Here is a 22,502-nt window from a genome sequence, read left to right on the forward strand (position 1 = left end):
GTACTTGAATTAAAAAAAAATTCACAGGGGGCACATCACTGAAAAAAGGTTGAGAACCACTGCACTAGAGGGCAACCTCTACAGCATTATTGGCTTTTTTTTTTAACAAAAAATCTTAGAGTACATTAAACATATGTTTCTTATTGCAAGTTTGTCCTTAAATAAAATAGTGAACATACTAGACAACTTGTCTTTTAGTAGTAAGTAAACAAACAAAGGCTCCTAATTAGTCCGCTGACGTATGCAGTAACAAATTGCTTCATTTTCCATTCTATTATGTTGTCAAACTTATTAAGGACAAGTGGAAGAAAATGAATTATTCATCTACTTGTTCATTTACTGTTAATATCTGCTTAGCTTCTCTTTTAACATGTTATATCTACACTTCTGTTAAAATGTAAGAATCACTTATTCTTCTGTTGTTTGATACTTTACATTAGTTTTGGATGATACCACAAGTTTGGGTATGAATCCGATACCAAGTCGTTACAGGATCATACATTGGTCATATTCCGGTACTTTTCAGAGGCGGTATAGTACCGAATATGATTCATTAGTATCGCCGTACTATACTAATATCGGTATACCGTACAACCCTAGGCCCCCGGGATGATATCTGATTAGTATTAGAACTGGCCCGCAGGCTGTTTTTCACGCACCGATGAGCCATTCCCCACAATACAACGGTAGCCCGTGAACTCACTGCAGTGCCGCAAGTGGGCCTCGGCTTCATTATTCATCAGCATTCAGGGCAGATGTCAACTTTCAGCAACTCCCCCTCCCCAATGATGGCTAAACGGAAGGTGGACGGTGAGAACAGGGGGTTTCAAGCCAGGTGGGAGGCAGAGTACAAGTTCACAGAGGTAAAAGTCAAACCTGTGTGTCTTCTGTGTGGAGAAATTGTGGCTGTAATGAAAGAATATAATCTAAAAAGGCACTATGAAACGTCTAAGAAACACAAAGACAAAGACACGGAACAAAGGCTACAGAACGTGGAAGAATTCAAATGAGGTCTTAAGTCCCGGCAGGCTGTTTACAAAAACCACATCACAAAGCTATGGTGTCGTTTTGATAACTGACACCATGTTTAATTAGAATTGTAATATTTTAATGATGATAAATGAATGTGTTGTGGCAGTATGCGGATTTCACCAATGCGGCGGTTTGTGGAAACAATCGGTTGCTTTTCCAAACATTTTTAATAAACTGCCAACGTGAGAATGCTAAACAGGAAGTGCTTAAAGTTCAATTGCTTTGTAAAAACACTGACACAAAGACCAAGTTCATTGTGTTTTTCACGGTGTTTTTGAAACTGCGCCATCTTTTTCCTCAGAGTTTTCAACTTACGTCAAGTGTTTTGCCAAGAGGATTATTTGTAACGTGTGCTTTTTCAGAATGTACTTGTTCTGTTTTTGGCCAAAGTGAGACAAAGAAAATAATCTGAAGTTGTCTTTATTTTTAAGTTATTATGCCATGATTTTACCAGTCCGGCCCGCGTGGGAATAGATTTTCCTTCATGCGGCCCTTGAGCTAAAAGGAGTCTGACACCCCTGCACTAGGACTAGATACAACTATAAAAAAGTAGAAATACACTATTTAAAGACATTGGCATAATTGATCATTAACCATACTTGCCAACCTTGAGACCTCCGATTTCGGGAGGTGGGGTGTAGGGAGGCGCGGTCGTGGGCGTGGTTAAGAGGGGAGGAGTATATTTACAGCTAGAATTCACCAAGTCAAGTATTTCATATATATATATATATATATATATATATATATATATATATATATATATATATATATATATATTTATATATAAAATAAATACTTTTATATATATATATATATATATATATATATATATATATATATATATATATATATATATATATATATATATATATACTCATATATATATATACTCATATATATATATATATATATATATATATATATATATATATATATATATATATATATATATATATATATATATATATATATATATATATATATATATATTGGAGGAGGACCTGTCCTGGAGGACCAACACCACGGCTATTGTCAAGAGGGCACAGCAGAGGCTCTACTTCTTGAGAGTACTCAGGAATCTCCACCTGAGACAGGATCTACTGGTGTCCTTCTACCGCTGTTCTGTGGAGAGCATCCTCACATGCTGCATCTGCGTATGGTTCTGCAGCTGCACAGCAGCAGAGAGGGAAGCTCTCCAGAGGGTCGTCAACTCGGCCCAAAAAATCATCGGGTGCCCCCTCCCCTCCCTGGAAGAACTGTACAACTGCCGCTGCCTGAAGAAGGCAGCCAACATACTTAAGGACCCATCCCACCCCGGCAACAGCCACTTCGATCGGCTGCCTTCCGGCAGACGTTTCAGAACCATGCGAACCCGCACAAATAGACTCAAGAACAGCTTCTACCCTCGGGCCATAACTGCACTAAACACAGCTGGAATGTAAAATTAAAAAAAATTAAAATAAAAACTCCCTCACGTGCAACATGAGGAAGCCACCGGTCAATCACGATCCGGGACTGTGCAATCAGCGATTACACGCCAACTGGACAATATTTATCATATCTATTTACATATTAATCCAAAACAAAATGCCTGCACAGCATAGGAGGTAGGAAATGCTGACTCCCACCCCCTCAGCACACTAGGAACCAGCATTACTCCTCTAGTCAGTTCACTAGTCACTTTATACTTTTTACTGTCTCGTTTTTTTACATTGCCTCTTAGAGTGGTCTTAGGCCATATTGCATATTGTGTATATTGTGTTGTTTTTGTATATTGTGTGGTTTCTTCTTTTTTTTTTTTTTAAATGCAAAGCACCTTAGGGAAGCAACCTAAATGTTGTTGGACCTGTACCTGTACATGCACAATGACAATAAAGATCATTCATTCATTCATTCATTCATTCATTCATTCATTCATTCATTCATTCATATATAAGAAATACTTGACTTTCAGTGAATTCTAGCTATATTTTATTTTATATATATATATATATATATATATATATATATATATATATATATATATATATATATATATATATATATATATATATATATATATATATGTATATGTATATATATATATATATATATATATATATATATATATATATATATGTATATATTGTATATATATTATATATATATGTATATATATATATTTATATATATATATATATATATATATATATATATATATATATATATATATATATATATATATATATATATATATATATATATATATATATATATATGTATATATTATATATATATTATATATATGTATATATATATATTATATATATATATGTATTATATATATATATATATATATATATATATATATATATATATATATATATATATATATATATATATATATATATATATATATATATATATATATATATATATATAAATAATAAGTAGATGTTATTGTCACATATGCATGTACAGTAGATGGCAGTATTGTCCTGTTTAAGAGTGTCACAACATTGCTGTTTACGGCAGACGAACTGCTTTACGGTAGACGAAAACTTGACTGCTGTTGTTGTGTGTTGTTACCGCGCTGGGAGGACGTTAATGAAACTGCCTAACAATAAACCCACATGAGAAACCAAGAACTCGCCCTCGATCATTCTACAGTTATAACGTGATTGGGCAGGCACGCTGTTTATATTGTGGGAAAGCGGACGTGAGAACAGGCTGTCCCCACTCAGGTCCGCATGGAGCTGGAGGGGGCGTGGCCTCCAACTCCGCCTGAATTTCGGGAGAAAATTTGTCCCGGGAGGTTTTCGGAAGAGGCGCTGAATTTCGGGAGTCTCCCCGAAAATCCGGGAGGGTTGGCAAGTATGTCATTAACTCATGTGTTTGTTAACATCTAACTGACCCAGCAGGCACAGGACATTGAAACAACGTTGAGAACTTGTTGAATTAAGTCCTGACATTGAGCAACTCAAACCTAACGTTGAAACAACATGCTTTTTGACGACGTTTATTCAATGTCAGGTTGTGACATTGATTCGACCATTGAAATTTGGTCATTTCCCAAATGTGAATCCAACGTTAGACATCGACATTGTCTCAATTTACAAATATAACTATTTTGCAAGGTTGTTTAGAAGTAGGTTTTAAAAAACATACTTGTATAACCAACATTGTTTCAATGGCGTGTGCCTGCATGTCCACATGAACACGGATAGGTAATAAACGCATACTTATTTTTATGTTTAGGCCTTTTGTCCACGCGCAAACGCACATTTTGCAGACTTTTGCAAACGCTGGCCAAGGTGAAGAGTTCCAAAACCCTCCGCTCAGCATATGCGTGTACACGACACAAACGGAGACTTGTACTCCTCTGATGACATCACAGGTGTCATTCCCAAAGCGCAACACTGCCTCGCTGTCCTTCAGCACACAATAAGAGGACTTACTGTTTGAACGTAAACATGCTGCTATTTTCAACCTACATTGATAAAAACGACGCATCAAAATGAGCTAATGACAGTCAGCTGTTTGGGATACCATCGCTGTCGGACCTCGAGCTGATGGGACAACTTTGACAAGCAAGGCTTTTTGCTTTGTGACATAAGAAAGGTGCAACATGATGTCATGTTTTAAATCCTTTTTTATTAAATCATGACGTGTTGGTTCCTCCATGTTAGTGTGTACTGATGTTAAAGACAATGTACACTTCATTGCTCATGAAATATATCAACCATGTTGACGACTAAATGCTTTATAATTCCAAAAGTCTGTGCACTTTGGGCACTTAAACATTCAAGAGGTTTTCTTGGCTCCTTGTTAGTGTGCGCTGATTTTAGAAATAATGTACACTTCACTGCATATGTAATATATCACCATGTTGCTGATTTAACATGTTATATATAATACAATGAGTGTTGGGTTTCAGTGGCACAGTCAGTTTAAAAGATAATGCACATGTCATTGTGCACCTAGTTTACCACAATAAACATTATAATAACAGCAGTGTAATGCCACCAAGTCAGCTGTAGCTCCTTTTCCAGGCTTCTGATTGGACAGAATGTGCATGATAGCTGGGGTATGTGTTTGCGTGTAGATCAGGGGTGTCCAAACTTTTTCCACTGAGGGCCACACGGAAAAATTAAAGCATGTGGGGGCCATTTTGATATTTTTCATTTTCAAACCTTAACAAAATATATGGATTTTTTATTTTTTAACCTTTAGGGCTCCCGGGGACCATAAAGGGTCTCAGTCATTAAAATGTTAAAAATACGTCAAATTATTATTTTTTTATTTAACGCTTACAGTAAATCTCTATATCAACTTCAGGTTGATATACAGTAAAATAAAAAAATAAAAAAAGGGTTTTATGCCTTTTCTGTCAAAGATAACTTTGTTTTTTATAGTAAAACTGAAATATGCAGTATTTAGTATTAGAGCCTTAAAAGATCAATAATGCAGGACGCCATTGATTTTAATTCTTTAATATGTTTGAGTAATCACAGTGAAAAGTTAAATAAAATCCTTCTAAATATATTTGGGATCCAAAAGGTCCCCCAATCATAAAGTGATACATTTTTATTAGGTTTTTTTTTTACTTTTAACACTTAAATTACGAGATCAACTTCAGATATATCTGTCTATTTTACGTTTGAACTATAAATTTGTTTATTTTATGCTCTTTTGTCAAATAAAATTGTGATGTTTTTATATGGCAACCACACAATATATGCAATCCACATAAAACCTTTTAAAGTGATATTTTTAAGTAATAATTCATTAAAACATAGATTTTTAGTCTTTTTTTTTTTTTTAGCAATGGCAAAAAAAAGAAAAATAAACAAAGACAAAAGAAAAAAAACATTGTGTCAACATTGCAACTTTTTCTTGTTAGATTTCACCTCATTCCACTTTTTGAAAATGTTGTTTAAAATGTTTGCAATATTATCAATTCTGCAATTTTTGCAGAATGTGTGGCGGGCCGGTAAACAATTAGCTGCGGGCCGCAAATGGCCCCCGGGCCGCACTTTGGACACCCCTGGTGTAGATAGACCGTTTTGAATCCACACTCATGTGGATGAAGATCGTTTTAACCTTGCATGTGTTTTTGAAACTATCCATGTTCGTGTGGACATGGCCTTACTTAGACATACAATACAGGCCAAAAGTTTGGACACACCTCCTCATTTTATGGGTTTTCTTTATTTGCAGGACTATTTACATTGTAGATTGTCACTGAAGGCATCCAAATTATGCATTAACACATGTGGAGTTATGTACTTAACAAAAAAAGGTGACATGACTGAAAACATGCTTTGTATTTCTAGTTTCTTCAAAATAGCCACCATGGACTACCTCTTGAAGCTCATAGAGAGAATGCCAAGAGTGTGCAAAAAAGTAATCACAGCAAAGGGTGGCTATTTTGAAGAAACTAGAATATAAAACATGTTTTCAGTTATTTCACCTTTTTTTTGTTAAGTACACAACTCCACATGTGTTCATTCATAGTTTTGATGCCTTCAGTGACAATCTACAATGTAAATAGTCATGAAAATAAAGAAAACACATTGAATGAGAAGGTGTGTCCAAACTTTTGGCCTGTACTGTACATGGAGATAAATGTGTTTTTTATGCAACCAAAAAAATTATTTGTAACCGAAAACATTTTTTGTATCCAAATTAATTATTTGCAAACAAAACTTGTTGGATTTTTTTCAAATCTTTTTTTTTTTTTTATTGCAAATTCATTTTTGTGTGTGTCATACAACTTTTTTCGTTTGCAAATCTTTTTTTGTTTGGTTGCATAAACAGACACATATTTCTCCCCGTAGACTTGTTACTAATATCAAACGTTCTTGAATGTCAATTCCTCCATACATGCAAAGCCAAAGAAAAAGTTAGTTTCATTAGATTCGCTGATGTCTAGCATTGACGGTGGTTTGCATATCAGCTCTGTTTGACATTTGAGGCATATTTGTATAAAAAAAAATTGGTTGAACTCCAAATTGGATTACTTTTGAGGACTTTGGAAGTTTCCAGTGTATTGTTCAATCAATCACACACAGCGATGGTATCCCCCCACCCCAAAAAAAAGAACAAAAAACACACTGACAGGCGTCACCAAACGATTCAGCGCTTTTCTTCCTGTCACTCACACACACTCCGAATTGTAAGGAATAAATCTAGACACAGAGTGTCTCTCTATGCTCGACCACGTTAGCCAACAACAGATAAGGATTTATGGCGCCAATTTGAAGAACATTGTTATGAATGAGGTCAACTTTTTAGAAGATATTTTGCCTTTTCTGCAATCGAAACAGACTGATATTGAAAATGGTAAACATATTTAAACAAAATATATTTTGTCTTTGTTAGGCTATGATTTTGTCTTTGAAAAAGAGTCTTATTCAGGGTAACTGCACTTTTTATAAAATTTTGCCCATCGTTCACAATCCTTATGAAAGACATGACGGCGTATGGATTTTCTTTTAATGCATTCTAAATATCAAATAAATCATCACTGATTACTCACTGCAGACTTTATGAGACATAACAAACATAATAAAACAACACTTACTGTACAAACTCTGCTGTCATTAGGATGCTGACTGCTGAGATCTTCATATATTCCCATTTGGGTGAAGAATGACTCATAATCCTCGCAAAGAAACAGGTTAGGGGGGAACACACACTTTTTGTGTTGTCCTCGCCAGTTCCAGGTCCTAAATTGGCTGTCAAAGTGTCCCAACTTATCAGTTTACCCACTCAGGCGTCTCATGTCCAGGTGAGAGGCATGATTTATGATCTAGAACAGGGGCCTGGAACCTTTTTAGCCGAGCGAGCCATGAAAGCCAAATATTTTAAAATGTATTTCCGTGAGAGCCATATAACATTTTTTAACACTGAATAGAACTAAATGCGTGCATTTCTAAGTAAGACCAACATTTTTAGAGTATAATAACATTGTGTATTCTGAAGCTAACCATCCATCCATCCATTTTCTGCCGCTTGTCCCGTTCAATAATAAGTAAAATACTTCTTACCATTAATGCGACTTCTTGAACAGGTGGGGTAGAAAACGGATGGATGGATTAAAATGCATGAGAATGTTTTATATTTTGAACGTTATTTTTAACTCTGTGATTACCAGCGGAATTACTCATTACTTATCGTGTTAAGCAATGCCAGCTAAGATTTATCTGAGAGCCAGATGCAGTCATCAAAAGAGCCACATCTGGCTCTAGAGCCATAGGTTCCCTACCCCTGATCTAGAATAAAGTTGTAGGGAGCAGGGAAGTGAGGAAACAGCAGACCACTCGATGATGTAAACATAGGGACAAATGGAAGTGATTACTTTACCGCTATATATAGTTCATCTGTGTTCGTGCTTATAATAACAATATCACCATAATATCAATGTAAATTGAGCTTTTTGAATGGTTATTTACCGGATTTTATGGGCGGAATAGTGGAGTTCCCATTGGCTCCGCTGTAAGCTGACTTTTATTTACGTTCATTTACAAGTTAGAATGCATTTTTAAAAATCCATCCGTCATGTCTTTCATAATGATTGTGAATGACAGGCACAATTCTAAAAAACTGCAGTGACCCTTTAAACTTTGGTCAATGTGGTAACCCCTCTACGCTAGTGTTAATCAAAACTGCCCATCTTAGTTTTTTCAGAATACTACATGGATGTGAGTAAGGTCATTATTGTTTTTCTTGGTAACATATATTAGCTGTTGTGCTTTGGCATAATATTGTTTCTTAAAATGCCAACCACTCCCGGTCTCTGGCCTCCATATGACTTAATTATGTGTTTGTACTTGTTTGCTTGAAACCTTAACCACAAGCATCTTCAAAACATGAAGACACAAATTTTGATGTTGACGCTGTAGGAAGAATTATTTTCCTACCCTCTTGTTTCTTTAAACCAAAGAAAATGGTGACGCCAGATGAGCTTTAACTCTCATTAATTCCCAGGATGTTTTCCACATGTACGCGGGATTGTCGTGAGAATATTAAAGATGTTTTCCAGCTTCCACGGCAGAGCCAGATGTCAGGGTTAGAGGTCCCACAGGGGGACCAAATTAACACACTGATACTCTCAGTGGCGGTGGGTCATGAAGGACTTTCACCCCGTGGAGAAGGATCAAGCAAGCAAAATTAAAAGACAAGAACTTACTTCTTCCAGGGGCTGTCTAAGCTCGTCGTAATTGCTGTTTGTGTTGGCAAGGCGCGAGAGGTGCAGGAGGTGAGGTGGAAGGTGGCGGTGGGGGGCTCGACTTTGGTGTGTTCAGTGCACGACATTTCCAGACCTTGGTTAAAGCCAGAGCAGGATATTGTACTAGGCAGATTTTTTTGTGTTGTATAAACACAGAGTTGTAATCTACCATGCCAATCCTCTCACTTTCAGCTGCAGACCTCGCAGGGCTGGGGGTCTTCAGGTTTCCGAAAGGAACAAAACAGACCCTTTCAGCAGCGTGCCATGTTCCTTTGGACGCTAATCGTGCGAGAAGCGGCGGTCAGCATCTCACGCTTGCCAGTGCTCTCAGTTAGCTTCATCGTACCCAGAAACCAGATGTGCACTCGGCATTAGAAAGCCATATTCACTGAGCTGTGGCAGTATGAAAACAATACATTCCTGTGTAAAGACAGTGTATTCTGAAACGTGCATTGGTTTTTTAGGATACGCTTGTTGACATTATACACTTACAATTGACGGGGCCGAAGACGGACAAGCTCCCATTTTGGTTTTAAAAGTGCGTCAGAGGAACAGAAAGAGAGCGTGTATTCACAGGACGATATGAAGCAGCGATGCTTTAGCCACAGCTACATAAACTGGCAAGTTGAAAGGAGCTGTCATGGGGCAGCGGCTGACACATATATCAACCTTTTCCACGGATACATAAATAAGCTTACAAAGCCCAAATACTGGCAGAACAAAACAAACTTTTACAGACCAAATAAATTATATTTCCACCTTGTGATTTATTTAAGGATGAAAAATTAGGTAGGGTGTCATTAATTTTCTTTGACACGGATTACTGAGTTTTATGACTAAACACATCTCAGACCTGCTCAAGTCAAATCCTGGTGCCTGGAACATGTTCTCAGAGACAGTTATCTGAAGAATGTAAAAACTACCGATCGCCAACAAATAGGAAGCTTTGTATGGAGCTAAACTAAATGTTGTATTTGAAAATAGACATTTTGAACTGGAGAATAAGGTTTTGATGTTGAATTTTCAAAATATGTATTCAAAATAAAAAATAAGTGCACGCAATTTTTTTTCAGGTTGATTGTAATTATGATTCAGTGATAATTCTAAGACAGCAAGGGTAGCTTGGGTAACCGTGGACCCCGACTTAAACAAGTTGAAAAACTTATTCGGGTGTTACCATTTAGTGGTCAATTGTACGGAATATGTACTGTACTGTGCAATCTACTAATACAAGTTTCAATCAATCAAAGCTCAGCTTCCCCTAAATTGTAAAAAAAAAAAAAAGGTGGTTAAGAATGTATTTTTGTTCCGAATCAGCTACTTTTGCGTAACAAAATGAGAAAATCTTCTTATATTACGATCATGCTTTGTTAAAGACTTTTTGTAATGTAATCTGTGATATTTCTACCTTAATAAATGTTGTTGTGGCAGATTGAAACAAAGTGTATATTCTTCTATAGGATGCTCTGATTGATTGTCCGCAATTACAGAATGTTTAGAAGGCCATATATTACATTCTCTGCGATGAGGTGGCGACTTGTCCAGGGTGTACCCCGCCTTCCGCCCGATTGTAGCTGAGATAGGCTCCAGCGCCCCCGCGACCCCGAAGGGAATAAGCGGTAGAAAATGGATGGATGGATGGATATTACATTCTATTAATAAATACAGAAGGATCAAACATTGTCATTCAGCAGCGTATACCATTAACTTGTACAACATGTAATGTACAAAATATCAGAAGCATTTATTCAAGTAAAACTATCACAGATTATATTACCAAACATATTTTTGTTATTAACGTGCAAAACTGGTATCTATGGTAACATGATGTAGCTCCTCCTCTGATTGAAAGAGCTCCTACAGCAGAAATACAAATTTTGTATTCCTAAAAAATACCAAATCCTGCAAGACACCCATGGACTGCAGGTATTTTTTTTTTTTGTCATTAAAAGCGTGTTTATGTCCATTTTGTGTTGAGCTGTAACCCTAAAAGCATATTGTTTATAAACTCTTCATTAAAGCAAACTAATTATTCAGTCATGGTACAAAAAAACTTGACAATGATCTGTTTAAGGTACACTTATTAATGATGAAACATTACATGTATCTGCAATTATTGTGATTAATTTTCAGTTAACTGTGAACAAACTGCGATTAATCACGATTAAATATTTTAATAATTTGACAGCCATAATTTTAATATTAATGGTAGTACCATTGTTAAATACTTTTTGTAATGTAATCTGTGATATTTCTATCTTAATAAATGTTTTGTGGCAGATTGAAACTAAGTGTATATTATTCTATAGGATGCTCTGATTGATTGTCCGCAATTACAGAATGTTTAGCAGGCCAAATATTACATTTTATTAATCAATACAGAAGGATCAAACATTGTCATGCAGTAGCGTATACCATTAACTTGTACAACATGTAATGTACAAAATATCAGAAGCATTTATTCAAGTTGGATCCACTGTGGTATGGACTTTCACTGATATGTTGGATCCACTATGGACTGGACTTTCACAATATTATGTCAGACCCACTCGACGTCCATTGCTTTCGGTCTCCCCTAGAGAGAGGGGGGGTTACCCACATATGCCGTCCTCTCCAAGGTTTCTCATAGTCATTCACATCGACGTCCCACTGGGGTGAGTTTTCCTTGCCCTTATGTGGGCTCCGTACCGAGGATGTCGTTGTGGCTTGTGCAGCCCTTTGAGACACTTGTGATTTAGGGCTATATAAATAAAAATTGATTGATTGATTGATTGATTGATTGATTGATTGATTGATTGATTGATTGATTGATTGATTGATTGATTGATTGAAGTAAAAATATCACAGATTACATTAACCGAACTTGCAAAACTGGTATCTTCTGTAACAGGATGTAGCTCCTCCTCTGAATGCAAGTGCTCCTACAACAGGAATACAAATTATGTATTCCTAAAAAATACCAATTCCTGCAAGACACCCATGGACTGCAGGTATTTCTTTTTAATAATTCAAAGTGTGTTTATGTCCTTTTTGTGTTGAACTATAAGCATAATGTTTATAAACACTTCATTGAAGCAAACTAATTGTTCAGTCATGGTAAAAAAAAAAAAACTTGAAAATGATCTGTTTAGGGTACACTTAAATGATAAATAAATGGGTTATACTTGTATCGCGCTTTTCTACCTTCAAGGTACTCAAAGCACTTCGACAGTATTTCCACATTCACCCATTCACACACACATTCACACACTGATGGCGGGAGCTGCCATGCAAGGCGCTAACCAGCAGCCATCAGGAGCAAGGGTGAAGTGTCTTGCCCAAGGACACAACGGACGTGACTAGGATGGTAGAAAGTGGGGATTGAACCCCAGTAACCAGCAACCCTCCGATTGCTGGCACGGCCACTCTACCAACTTCGCCATTACATGTGTCTGCAATTATCGTGATTAATTTTCAGTCAACTATGAACAAACTGCGATGAATCACGATGAAATATTGTAATAATTTGACAGCCATAATTTTGATATTCATGGTAGTACCATTGTGCCAGCTTAAGTAGCGGCACAAAGAGGTCGTGCTTCATTATGCCAATACATTGCTATTACCCATGAAAAATTAATCATTTTGCATGTCAAGCCTGTGAAATTTAAGTACATAAGTTGTCATTGTGTGAACTGCCAGGAGTATGGCGGGAACAAAGCCGGCCCCCCAGTCCTTTTTTGGTGGGGGGAGTGTGTGTGTGTGTGTGTGTGTGTGGGGGGGGGGGGGGGGGGGTTGTACAAAGGCTAAGGAATGTCTTTATCAGGAACAAAAGAGGTGACTCAAGGCTGACAGCGCTGGGGGAATTCATTACTCTCCCAGTTGGTGGTGTGGACCTCTGGCACACAGTAATGAAAGGATATATGATAAAAATATTTCATTTTCATCTTGTTTATAGGTGAGCAAATGGTCAACAAAGTAGCCCCGGCTGACTGAGAATAGCCAGCTGAGATGAATCGCTCTAAATATGACCTTTGTTTTTATTTTTTTGTCAAACCCCCACTATCTCATCCTGACTTCAAAAAGCAGACGTCAAAGTGTGGCTACTTTAATGAGCGTCTCAAACAGCCAATCATATTTAATTAGTAGTAGTCTATATTACATAGGGGCGGTGAGACGACGAGTAAATGCCATGAGAATTTTCGGTGCTTTTCCGATGTGCTTTCCTAAAATGAAAAGTTTACCGTCTGGTAAAAAAAAAAAAAAGACACGTGTCTACATAAGTTTACAACAAAGGTTATCCCTGCAGCTGCACGGCCGTTCATCACATGCACAGCAGAGAGCGAATGAAAGGATAGTTTTCCAACGGCCTTTAAACGCAGCATTGTCAGGAGAGCCATAGATGAGTTGGGAGCCCCCACTCCTCTCTCTACCTCTCTCCCTTCAGGCTCTTCTATCCACCTAACTGGCAGTGCTTTGAACAACAGACAGTGAATAGGTGAGCCTTTGTGCTGACCCCCGCCTCTCACATCTTCTGATCCGCCCGGCCCCCTTATGACAATGTGGCACAGAGATCTGATACAGCCATATCTGCATTACCTATACATATGGATTTATGTCAGCTTGTGGAAAGACTCAAGTTGCTCCACGGCCACTCATAGGGTCTCCCGTTAGCTGTGTTTCTAGAACTGTGCAGCACATGACTTTAACAGTACACGATGCTTTTACTCTCGAACGGAAGTATTTTTATTGTCGGTGCTCGGTGGAGACGATGAGATTTCTTGGGCGGTTGACTGACGGTTTCTGGTTTTCTATGTGTGCCATTGTAACCTACGCCTGGATTTTGTGGCTACTACATAGGAGACTAAAGGCCTACTGAAATGATTTTTTTTTATTTAAACGGGAATAGCAGATCCATTCTATGTGTCATACTTGATCATTTCGCGATATTGCCATATTTTTGCTGAAAGGATTTAATAGAGAAAATCGACGATAAAGTTCGCAACTTTTGCTCGCTGATAAAAAAAAAGCCTTGCCTGTACCGGAAGTAGCGTCACAGGAGCTAGTATTCCTCACAATTCCCCATTGTTTACAATGGAGCGAGAGAGATTCGGACCGAGAAAGTGATGATTACCCCATTAATTTGAGCGAGGATGAAAGATTCGTAGATGAGGAACGTTACAGTGAAGGACTTGAGAGACAGTGATGGACGTATCTTTTTTCGCTCTGACCGTAACTTAGGTACAAGCTGGCTCATTGGATTCCACACTCTCCTTTTTTTATTGTGGATCACGGATTTGTATTTTAAACCACCTCGGATACTATATCCTCTTGAAAATGAGAGTCGAGAACGCAAAATGGACATTCAGTGCCTTTTATCTCCACGACAATATATCGGCGAAATGCTTTAGCTACGAGCTAACGTGATAGCATCGTGCTTTAACTGCATATAGAAACAAAAAAATAAAGGATAGAAGGAAGGATAGATAGAAAATCAACAATACTATTAAACCGTGGACATGTAAATACACGGTTAATGCTTTCCAGGCTGGCGAAGGTTAACAATGCTGTGCTAACGACGCCATTGAAGCTAACTTAGCAACTTAGCAACGGGACCTCACAGAGCTATGCTAAAAACATTAGCTCTCCACCTACGCCAGCCAGCCCTCATCTACTCATCAACACCCGTGCTCACCTGCGTTCCAGCGATCGGCAGAAGGACGAAGGACTTCACCCGATGCGTTTGGCGGCCCGGAGACGTAGGAAGTCAAGGTGAGGTCGGCGGCTAGCGCGGCTAGCGTGGCTAGCGTGGCTAGCGCTCCAACAAAGTCCTCCTGGTTGTGATGCTGTACACCGTAATACACCGATCCCACCTACAACTGTCTTCTTTGCAGCCTTCATTGTTCATTAAACAAATTGCAAAAGATGTCCAAAATACTGTGGAATTATGAAATGAAAACAGAGCTTTTTGTATAGGATTCTACGGGTACCATAACTTCCGTTACTCTGACTTCGTCACGCGCATACGTCATCATACCGCGACGTTTCAGCCGGATATTTCCCGGGAAGTTTTAAAAGTCACTTTATAAGTTAACCCGGCCGTATTGGCATGTGTTGCAATGTTAAGAATTCATCATTGATATATAAACTATCAGACTGCGTGGTCGGTAGTAGTAGGTTTCAGTAGGCCTTTAAGGACATGTCTACACTAAGTCGTTCAACCCCTTAAACCAGGGGTGTCCAAAGTGTGGCCCGGGGGCCATTTGCGGCCCGCAGCTAATTGTTTACCGGCCCGCCACACATTCTGCAAAAACTGCAAAATTGATAGTATTGCAAAAATAAAAATAAAAACATTTTAAAAAGTGGAATGAGGTGAAATCTAATGAGAAAAAGTTGCAATGTCGACACAAAGCTGCCATGCAGGTTGTTTTTTTTACCTTTTGTCTTTCTTTCTTTTTCTTTTTTTTTGCCATTGCTTCCAAAAAAAAAAAAAGACAAAAAAATGTATGTTATAATGAATTATTGACCTATTCAAGGCTCCAATTACTTCAATAATGTCACTTTAAAATGTTTTATGTGGAAAAAATATTGCATATATTGTGTGGTTGCCATATAAAAACATCAAAGTTTTCTTTAACGGGACGGCGTGGCGAAGTTAGTAGAGTGGCTGTGCAAGCAATCGGAGGGTTGCTGGTTACTGGGGTTTAATCCCCACCTTCTACCATCCTAGTCATGTCCGTTGTGTCCTTGGGCAGGACACTTCACCCTAGCTCCTGATGGCTGCTGGTTAGCGCCTTGCATGGCAGCTCCCGCCATCAGTGTGTGAATGTGTGTGTGAATGGGTGAATGTGGAAATACTGTCAAAGCGCTTTGAGTACCTTGAAGGTAGAAAAGCGCTATACAAGTATAACCCATTTATCATTTATTTGACAAAAGAGCATAAAAACAAACAAAATAATAGTTAAAACGTAAAATCGACAGATATATTTGAAGTTGATCTCGTAACTTAAGTGTTGAAAGTAAAAGAACACCTAATAAAAATGTATGACTTTATGAGTGGGGGACCTTTTGGATCCCAAATATATTTTGTGGGATTTTATTAATATTTTCATTGATTTCTCAAAAATATTAAAGAATTAAAATCAATGGTGTCCTGTATTATTGATCATTTAGAGCTCTAATTACTAAATACTTCATATTTCCAGTTTTGCTATAAAAAACAAAGTTGTCTTTGACAGAAAAGGCATAAAACCTTTTTCTTTCTTTTTTTTTTTTACTTTTTATCAACCTGAAGTTGATATAGAGATTTACTGTAAGCGTTAAATAAAAAATAAAAAATAATAATTTGACTTATTTTTAACGTTTTAATGACTGAGACCCTTTATGGTCCCCGGGAGCCCTAAAGGTTAAAAAAAAAAATCCATATATTTTGTTATGGTTTGAAAATGAAAAATATCAAAATGGCCCCCGCATGCTTAAATTTTTCCGTGTGCGGCCCTCAGTGGAAAAAGTTTGGACACCCCTGCCTTAAACGAATAATTATTTAGCCTATGTCCCGTTTCAGCCACACTAAACCAGCGTTTAAGGTCCCCCTCCTCGGACAGATTTTTACACGGCTAAGTGCGCCGTGTATTTCTTGAATATACGGCACTTTGCTTTGTATGGACTCAATGATCGTTTACAAACGGAGTTCGGAGAGGAAGTGACACCAGAAAGACCGCGCCCACACAGGAAGTGACGTCAGAAAGAACGCGCCACAGCCAGCTTCATAATAAAGCGGTTTCGTAAATCGGAGGTAAACACTGGAAATATGAAGGCGAGTCATTCAGATATGACCGTGTTTCTCCTTCTTCTACATGTACAGTGTCATGTCTGTTGATCATGTTTTTGTTTAGTTATGTTCTGCTTGGTTTTTGGACACTTTTTAGTTCCTGCTTTCACTCCCTTGCCTTGTCACCATGACTACTCATTAGTTTCACTTGTCTCACGTTTTGCACTCGCGCACCTGTCACAAATCATGTCTGTATTATTTAAGCCCATTGTTGCCAGGAAGTCAGCCTGGCGACATTAACTCTGCGCACTTCATGCCATGATTACTTCTGACACCCATGCTAACTCTGTTTACTTCTGATACTCAAGCCTGTTCATAGTTATGCTTCATGCCATGCCACGTAAGTTTTGTTTTTTCATATCACAGTTAGCGAGTTTGGCTTCATGTTCATAGTTTATGCCTTTGTGCAAGTTTTGTTTTCTTAGCCAAGTTTATCTCCGCCTGTGAGCGCGCCTTTTGTTTGTACCCCTTTTTGTAGTTTGTTAGTGTTAAAATAAATATGTCTCTACCTTCACGCCATGTCCAGTCCAACTTTACTTGCATCTCGGGAAAACAAACATCCCACAGTCCACGTATTGACATACAGACGCTTGTGGAAATCACACATGAATACCTTAAGAGAAAGCGATTGCAGCTATTTGGGATACAACACTTCTCAGACGGCAAGAGAACTTTCCAATGTCGAGGTCAGCTGTGATTCTAATTAGCGAAAAACGTCGTCCATTTGTCGAAGGAGAGTCAACGACAATGCGAGATCCCGTGGATGTGATAAAAAAGGTAGCATGTGCTTTTAATTACCTGACCGTCGAGGGAAAACTAACTACGGAAAACGGCGAATGCTTTTGAACTGGCAAAGCAGACTATCAGTTATTGTCCACCATGTATGTCGCGGACTCAACATCTAGGTCCAGAGTATATAAAGTCACCAAAAATGAATGGCCAATGAAGGTGAAGGCTAAAGAGTGAGGAGTGTCCTGACCAGATATCTCGATCCCTAGATTGATTGATGTAAAATGTTCTGTATCATATTGTTTACATGTCTAATAAAGATACCACAACACTGGATATTGTTCAGATAAGTTACATTCAAGAACTTGCACACAAAGCAACAGTGGAGGTGACTATGACAAGCGCATTTTCTGTGCATGCGTACTAGGTCGCGTTGCGCTGGCGGACGGAGGAGGGCGGGGATCTTAAACTGTGACATTGTTGTGTGTGGACAAGGATAAGGTTAGGTTGGATTTACCCTTAGTGTAAACGGGGCCTAAATAGAGGATACATTCATTGAAATACCAAGGTTATTTAGTAAACAGTGATTTTGGGCTGCATATTTTGTGTATGCAGAATTCCACAAAATAAGAAAATCAGTTTTTCAGTTAGTAGGGGAGGACCCAATTGTGTTATATTCTCTCAGACAGTGATTCTCTTTTTTTTTTGTCAAGACACCCTTGGGGTCAAAACCTTTCCAGGCCTCCCACTGAGATTGTATTTATTAGGGCTGTCTTCAAATAGTCGATGATGCGATTCAGAGGAGTCTGATTCCAGTATCACTCTTGCAGTCGAATCATCTAATATCAAAATGCAAATTAATTGTGTTTTTGTAGGATAAATTGATTGCGTTCAACGTCATGTATTCTCTAAATATCAGTAAAATATTAATGTGTGCAGACTAGTGTCTGCTATTTTCAAGAAGACACAAGAAAAAGAAAAATTATCACAGATTAAATGGATGTTGTCTGCCTAGCATTGTTAGTGACATTTATGACTTTGGCAAAAGCTGATGAGACCCAGTAATGGTGTTGAGGAACTACAGTATATGATGTTCATTGGTTAATATAGATACAATTAATGCTGTCTACCAGTGTATTTTTTTTTCAATTATTGTTAATATGTACTGTATATGTGACACGGTTACAGGACTATATCAGTGTACACTAATAAAGAAAAAACAGTTGATGAGGTGGCAACTTGTCCAGGGTGTACCCCGCCTTCCGCCCGAGTGCAGCAGGGATAGGCGCCAGCACACCCTGTGACCCCGAAAGGGACAAGCGGTAGAAAACGGATGAATGGATCGAGTTGATAAAGGTCAGAAAGGCACCTGAGAGAGCACATTGTGTACTGAACAGGGGTCCATCAATGTTCAGTGCACAATGTAAGTCGTAGATGTGCTGTGTGTTGCAGATAAGGAAGTGTGTCAAAATATTATTTCTAACTTTTAATAAACAAGTCTACAGTTTTTTTAACTATGTAACTGTGACGAAATCAGCAATGTTATGTGAATTTAAATGTAATAGGTGCGACCCCAAAAGGGACAAGCGGTAGAAAATGGATGGATGGATTAATATTAAACTGTAGGAATACAGAGATTGTGTTTCATTTGAAAGTTACGAGTCAAATAGGAGTTTCTTTGTCACTCATATACCATGTATATCATGGATAATGAACTAAATTCTCCATTTTTAGAAAGCTAAGGACTGGGGGACCGGACTTCCACCTTTACCATGAGTCTTACTTTGTATTTTCCGGAGAACCAGCATCCTCGACAGCAGACATTTGATTTTAGTCTATTTATTTTGTCAGAGTCAAAGGAACGCTCTGCTGTGTTTAAGGACCTTCTGCAAAAAAGTAGTCAAAAGATCATCTTTATGACAACATCCATCCATCTATCCCTCTTATTCTGCTTATCCGAGGTACCCGACCTCCAGACTTCTCCAGACTTCTCTCTCCCCAGTCACTTCGTCCAGCTCCTCCCGGGACAACAATCGACTAATTTTTTCCACACAAGTTTTTTCATCTGAACTTTGAGGCCCACCAGTTGAATAACCCAACTGATGAACAAAAGAGGATCTAAAATAGAACCTTGAGGAACACCACTAGTATAACTAAAGAAGTTGAACAAATGACTACTGACTGCATCCGAAGTAAACCAGCTACAGCAACACCTCAGTTACACACATCTCATTACGAAAAAAAATATTGTAACTGCCAAAAAGGAGAGGTCTTAAAGTGGTGCCTTGAGGAACGCCTCAGTTATGTAAATCACAAGTTTGGACCCCATTGGTCTATATTTAAAATATTAGTGGAATTATTCTGTCATTGTGTTTACAGTGGGCCAAGTTCCTCTATACTAGGGGTGTCAAACCCGTTTTTTACTGAGGGCCACATCACAATTATGGCTGCTCTCGAAGGACCAGGTTAATTGAATATTAAATGACGTGGCGGGCCTCTTTAAATGTTGTGGCAGACCACCAGCCAGATTAAATGACATGACAGACCAAATTAAATTACGTTACGGGCCGAATAAAATAAAGTGGCGGGCCTGATCCGGTGTTCTATACAGAGCATGCTAGTGTTTTTAGGAATTTGATGCACAAATGTTTGTCTCCCAAGTTTTGAACTGGGCCGCCAATTGAATATCCCTGCTGTATATTTAATAAAGGTATAACATTATTTGTGCATATTTTGGAGTTTGTAAAATTAGAGGCAGTGGGTGTGAACGGCAAGTCTCATGCCTCGTATTCAGTAAAGTATTCAGTATTCAGTCGCTGAAGTGCTGTGTGTTATAATCAGGAAGATAACTATTCAAAACCCTGCAAACCTGGGTTTATTTTTGTCTATGGGTAAATACCTATGCACTTTTTCATATGACACTCTACATCAGGGGTGTCAAACGTACGGCCCGCAGGCCGGATCAGGCCCGCAAACAGGTTCTATCCGGCACGCTGGATGAGTTTGCTAAGTATAAAAAAATAACCTGAAATTTTTGAATGAAAGAAACAGCTGTTTTAAATGTGTCCACTGGATGTCGCCATAGCAATTATTTGTATCTTTGTAGATGAAAATGAGCAAACTATATAAATAACATCAATTTTTTTGTCTTGATAGATTGAAAATGAACACCAATGAGTTGACTGATGAACATTAAATTGAATTTATTAAATTAAATGCATTCAAAAAATATAAATAATGACAAATAAAGATAGAATACTATTAACCGCAACATGTAAGTGTAAAAAAAACAAAACAACATTATGATTTGTACATTTTCAGAATGTGCTTGTTCTATTTTTAAACAAAGAAAACAATCTGACGTTGTCTTTATTTTTAAGTTATCGTGCCAGGATTTTATCAGCCCGGCCCACCTGGGATTAGATTTTTCTCCATGTGGCCCCCCATCTAAAATGAGTTTGACACCCTTGCTCTACATGCTAAAAGCCCTTCTAATTACTTGGCCCCGACCACATGAGAACATGTAACAGTTGGAGCTACTGTGGGGAGTTGTCACCTGAAGTGCGGTGAGGATGTTTGCCAACGCTTGCCCGTATGTGTCATGGCAGTGAACTGCCAGAGCGCTGGGCGGAATCTCCTTTAACACACACTGCAGCATTTTCCGCATGGAACCAGGAGTGCCCACGCCAATGGTGTCCCCCAGAGAGACCTCGTAGCATCCCATCTCATATAACCGCTTTGCCACCTGAGAGAAAACATGTTACTCGGTTACACATAATTTATAAGACTTATCCATCCAAAAGAATATTTATATTTTTGGTAAATAAACTGGAAAACTATGGCATAAGGGGAGTGGCAGGGAAATGGCTGAAGAGCTACTTGAATGAGAGACAGCAGATTGTTCAGATCGACCAACATCAATCTACACTCATGAACATAACCTGTGGAATCCCCCAGGGGTCGATACTGGGACCCACACTATTTATAATGTATAGCAACGAAATACAATAAGTATCAACACTGCTGAAGTTCATCCTCTTTGCAGACGATACAACCATTACATGTGCAGGTGACGACATGAAGCAACTTCTGGCTTCTGTAACTGAGGAGATGATAAAGCAGGGGTGGGCAATTATTTTTTACCGGGGGCCGCATAAGCAACCCGAGCACTGCTGGAGGGCCACACGACAATATTTCAATTACATTTTGCTCAATATTATTTTTTATATACCGTAAGATAAATAATAATGATGATAATAATAATACTAATTAATAGTAATACTAATTATTTAATTTAACCTAACTTAACTTTATACAAAAGCAGATTGCTTTTGATGGTTTTATTTTTATCACTGTTTTACACAACACTTCCTGATGTATTATACAATGCAAGAATGTCCATTTCTGCACAGGGTTAATTTCTGTCACTTAATCCTGCATTATCCAACATTTTTCCCCATCAGATTTGGACAACCATCTGTTGTTAAAAATCGTTTTTAATCATATTTATTTATATATTTTTTTATATTGGTTTTATATGTAATTATTTTTCTTTTTATTCAGTCATTGGTGGAGCTAAGGATAATATTTGAATATTGTTTTTAATATTGTTGTGCAGCACTTTGGAAACATTTTGTTGTTTAAATGTGCTATATAAATAAAGTGGATTGGATTGGATTTTCACACCTGCCAGCTTGTCCCATTTCAGTCCTAGCATGT

General features: G+C 37.9%; 1 protein-coding gene and 1 long non-coding RNA gene across 2 annotated transcripts in view; one reads left to right on the forward strand and one right to left on the reverse strand.

Moving 5' to 3' along the window:
* Positions 1-22,502, forward strand: part of LOC133643537 (uncharacterized) — a 264,818-nt gene that overhangs the window by 202,371 nt on the left and 39,945 nt on the right. The gene's annotated exons all lie outside the window — the stretch shown is intronic.
* LOC133643644 (hydroxymethylglutaryl-CoA lyase, mitochondrial-like) overlaps positions 1-22,502 on the reverse strand; it is a 58,931-nt gene that overhangs the window by 12,005 nt on the left and 24,424 nt on the right. Inside the window, exon 7 of the mRNA XM_062038322.1 lies at positions 21,340-21,528. Coding sequence (XP_061894306.1) covers positions 21,340-21,528 — 189 coding nt within the window. The remainder of the gene's footprint in view (positions 1-21,339; positions 21,529-22,502) is intronic.

Source organism: Entelurus aequoreus, linkage group LG26 (genome assembly GCF_033978785.1).
Source record: "Entelurus aequoreus isolate RoL-2023_Sb linkage group LG26, RoL_Eaeq_v1.1, whole genome shotgun sequence".
NCBI classification, from domain to species: Eukaryota; Metazoa; Chordata; class Actinopteri; order Syngnathiformes; family Syngnathidae; genus Entelurus; species Entelurus aequoreus.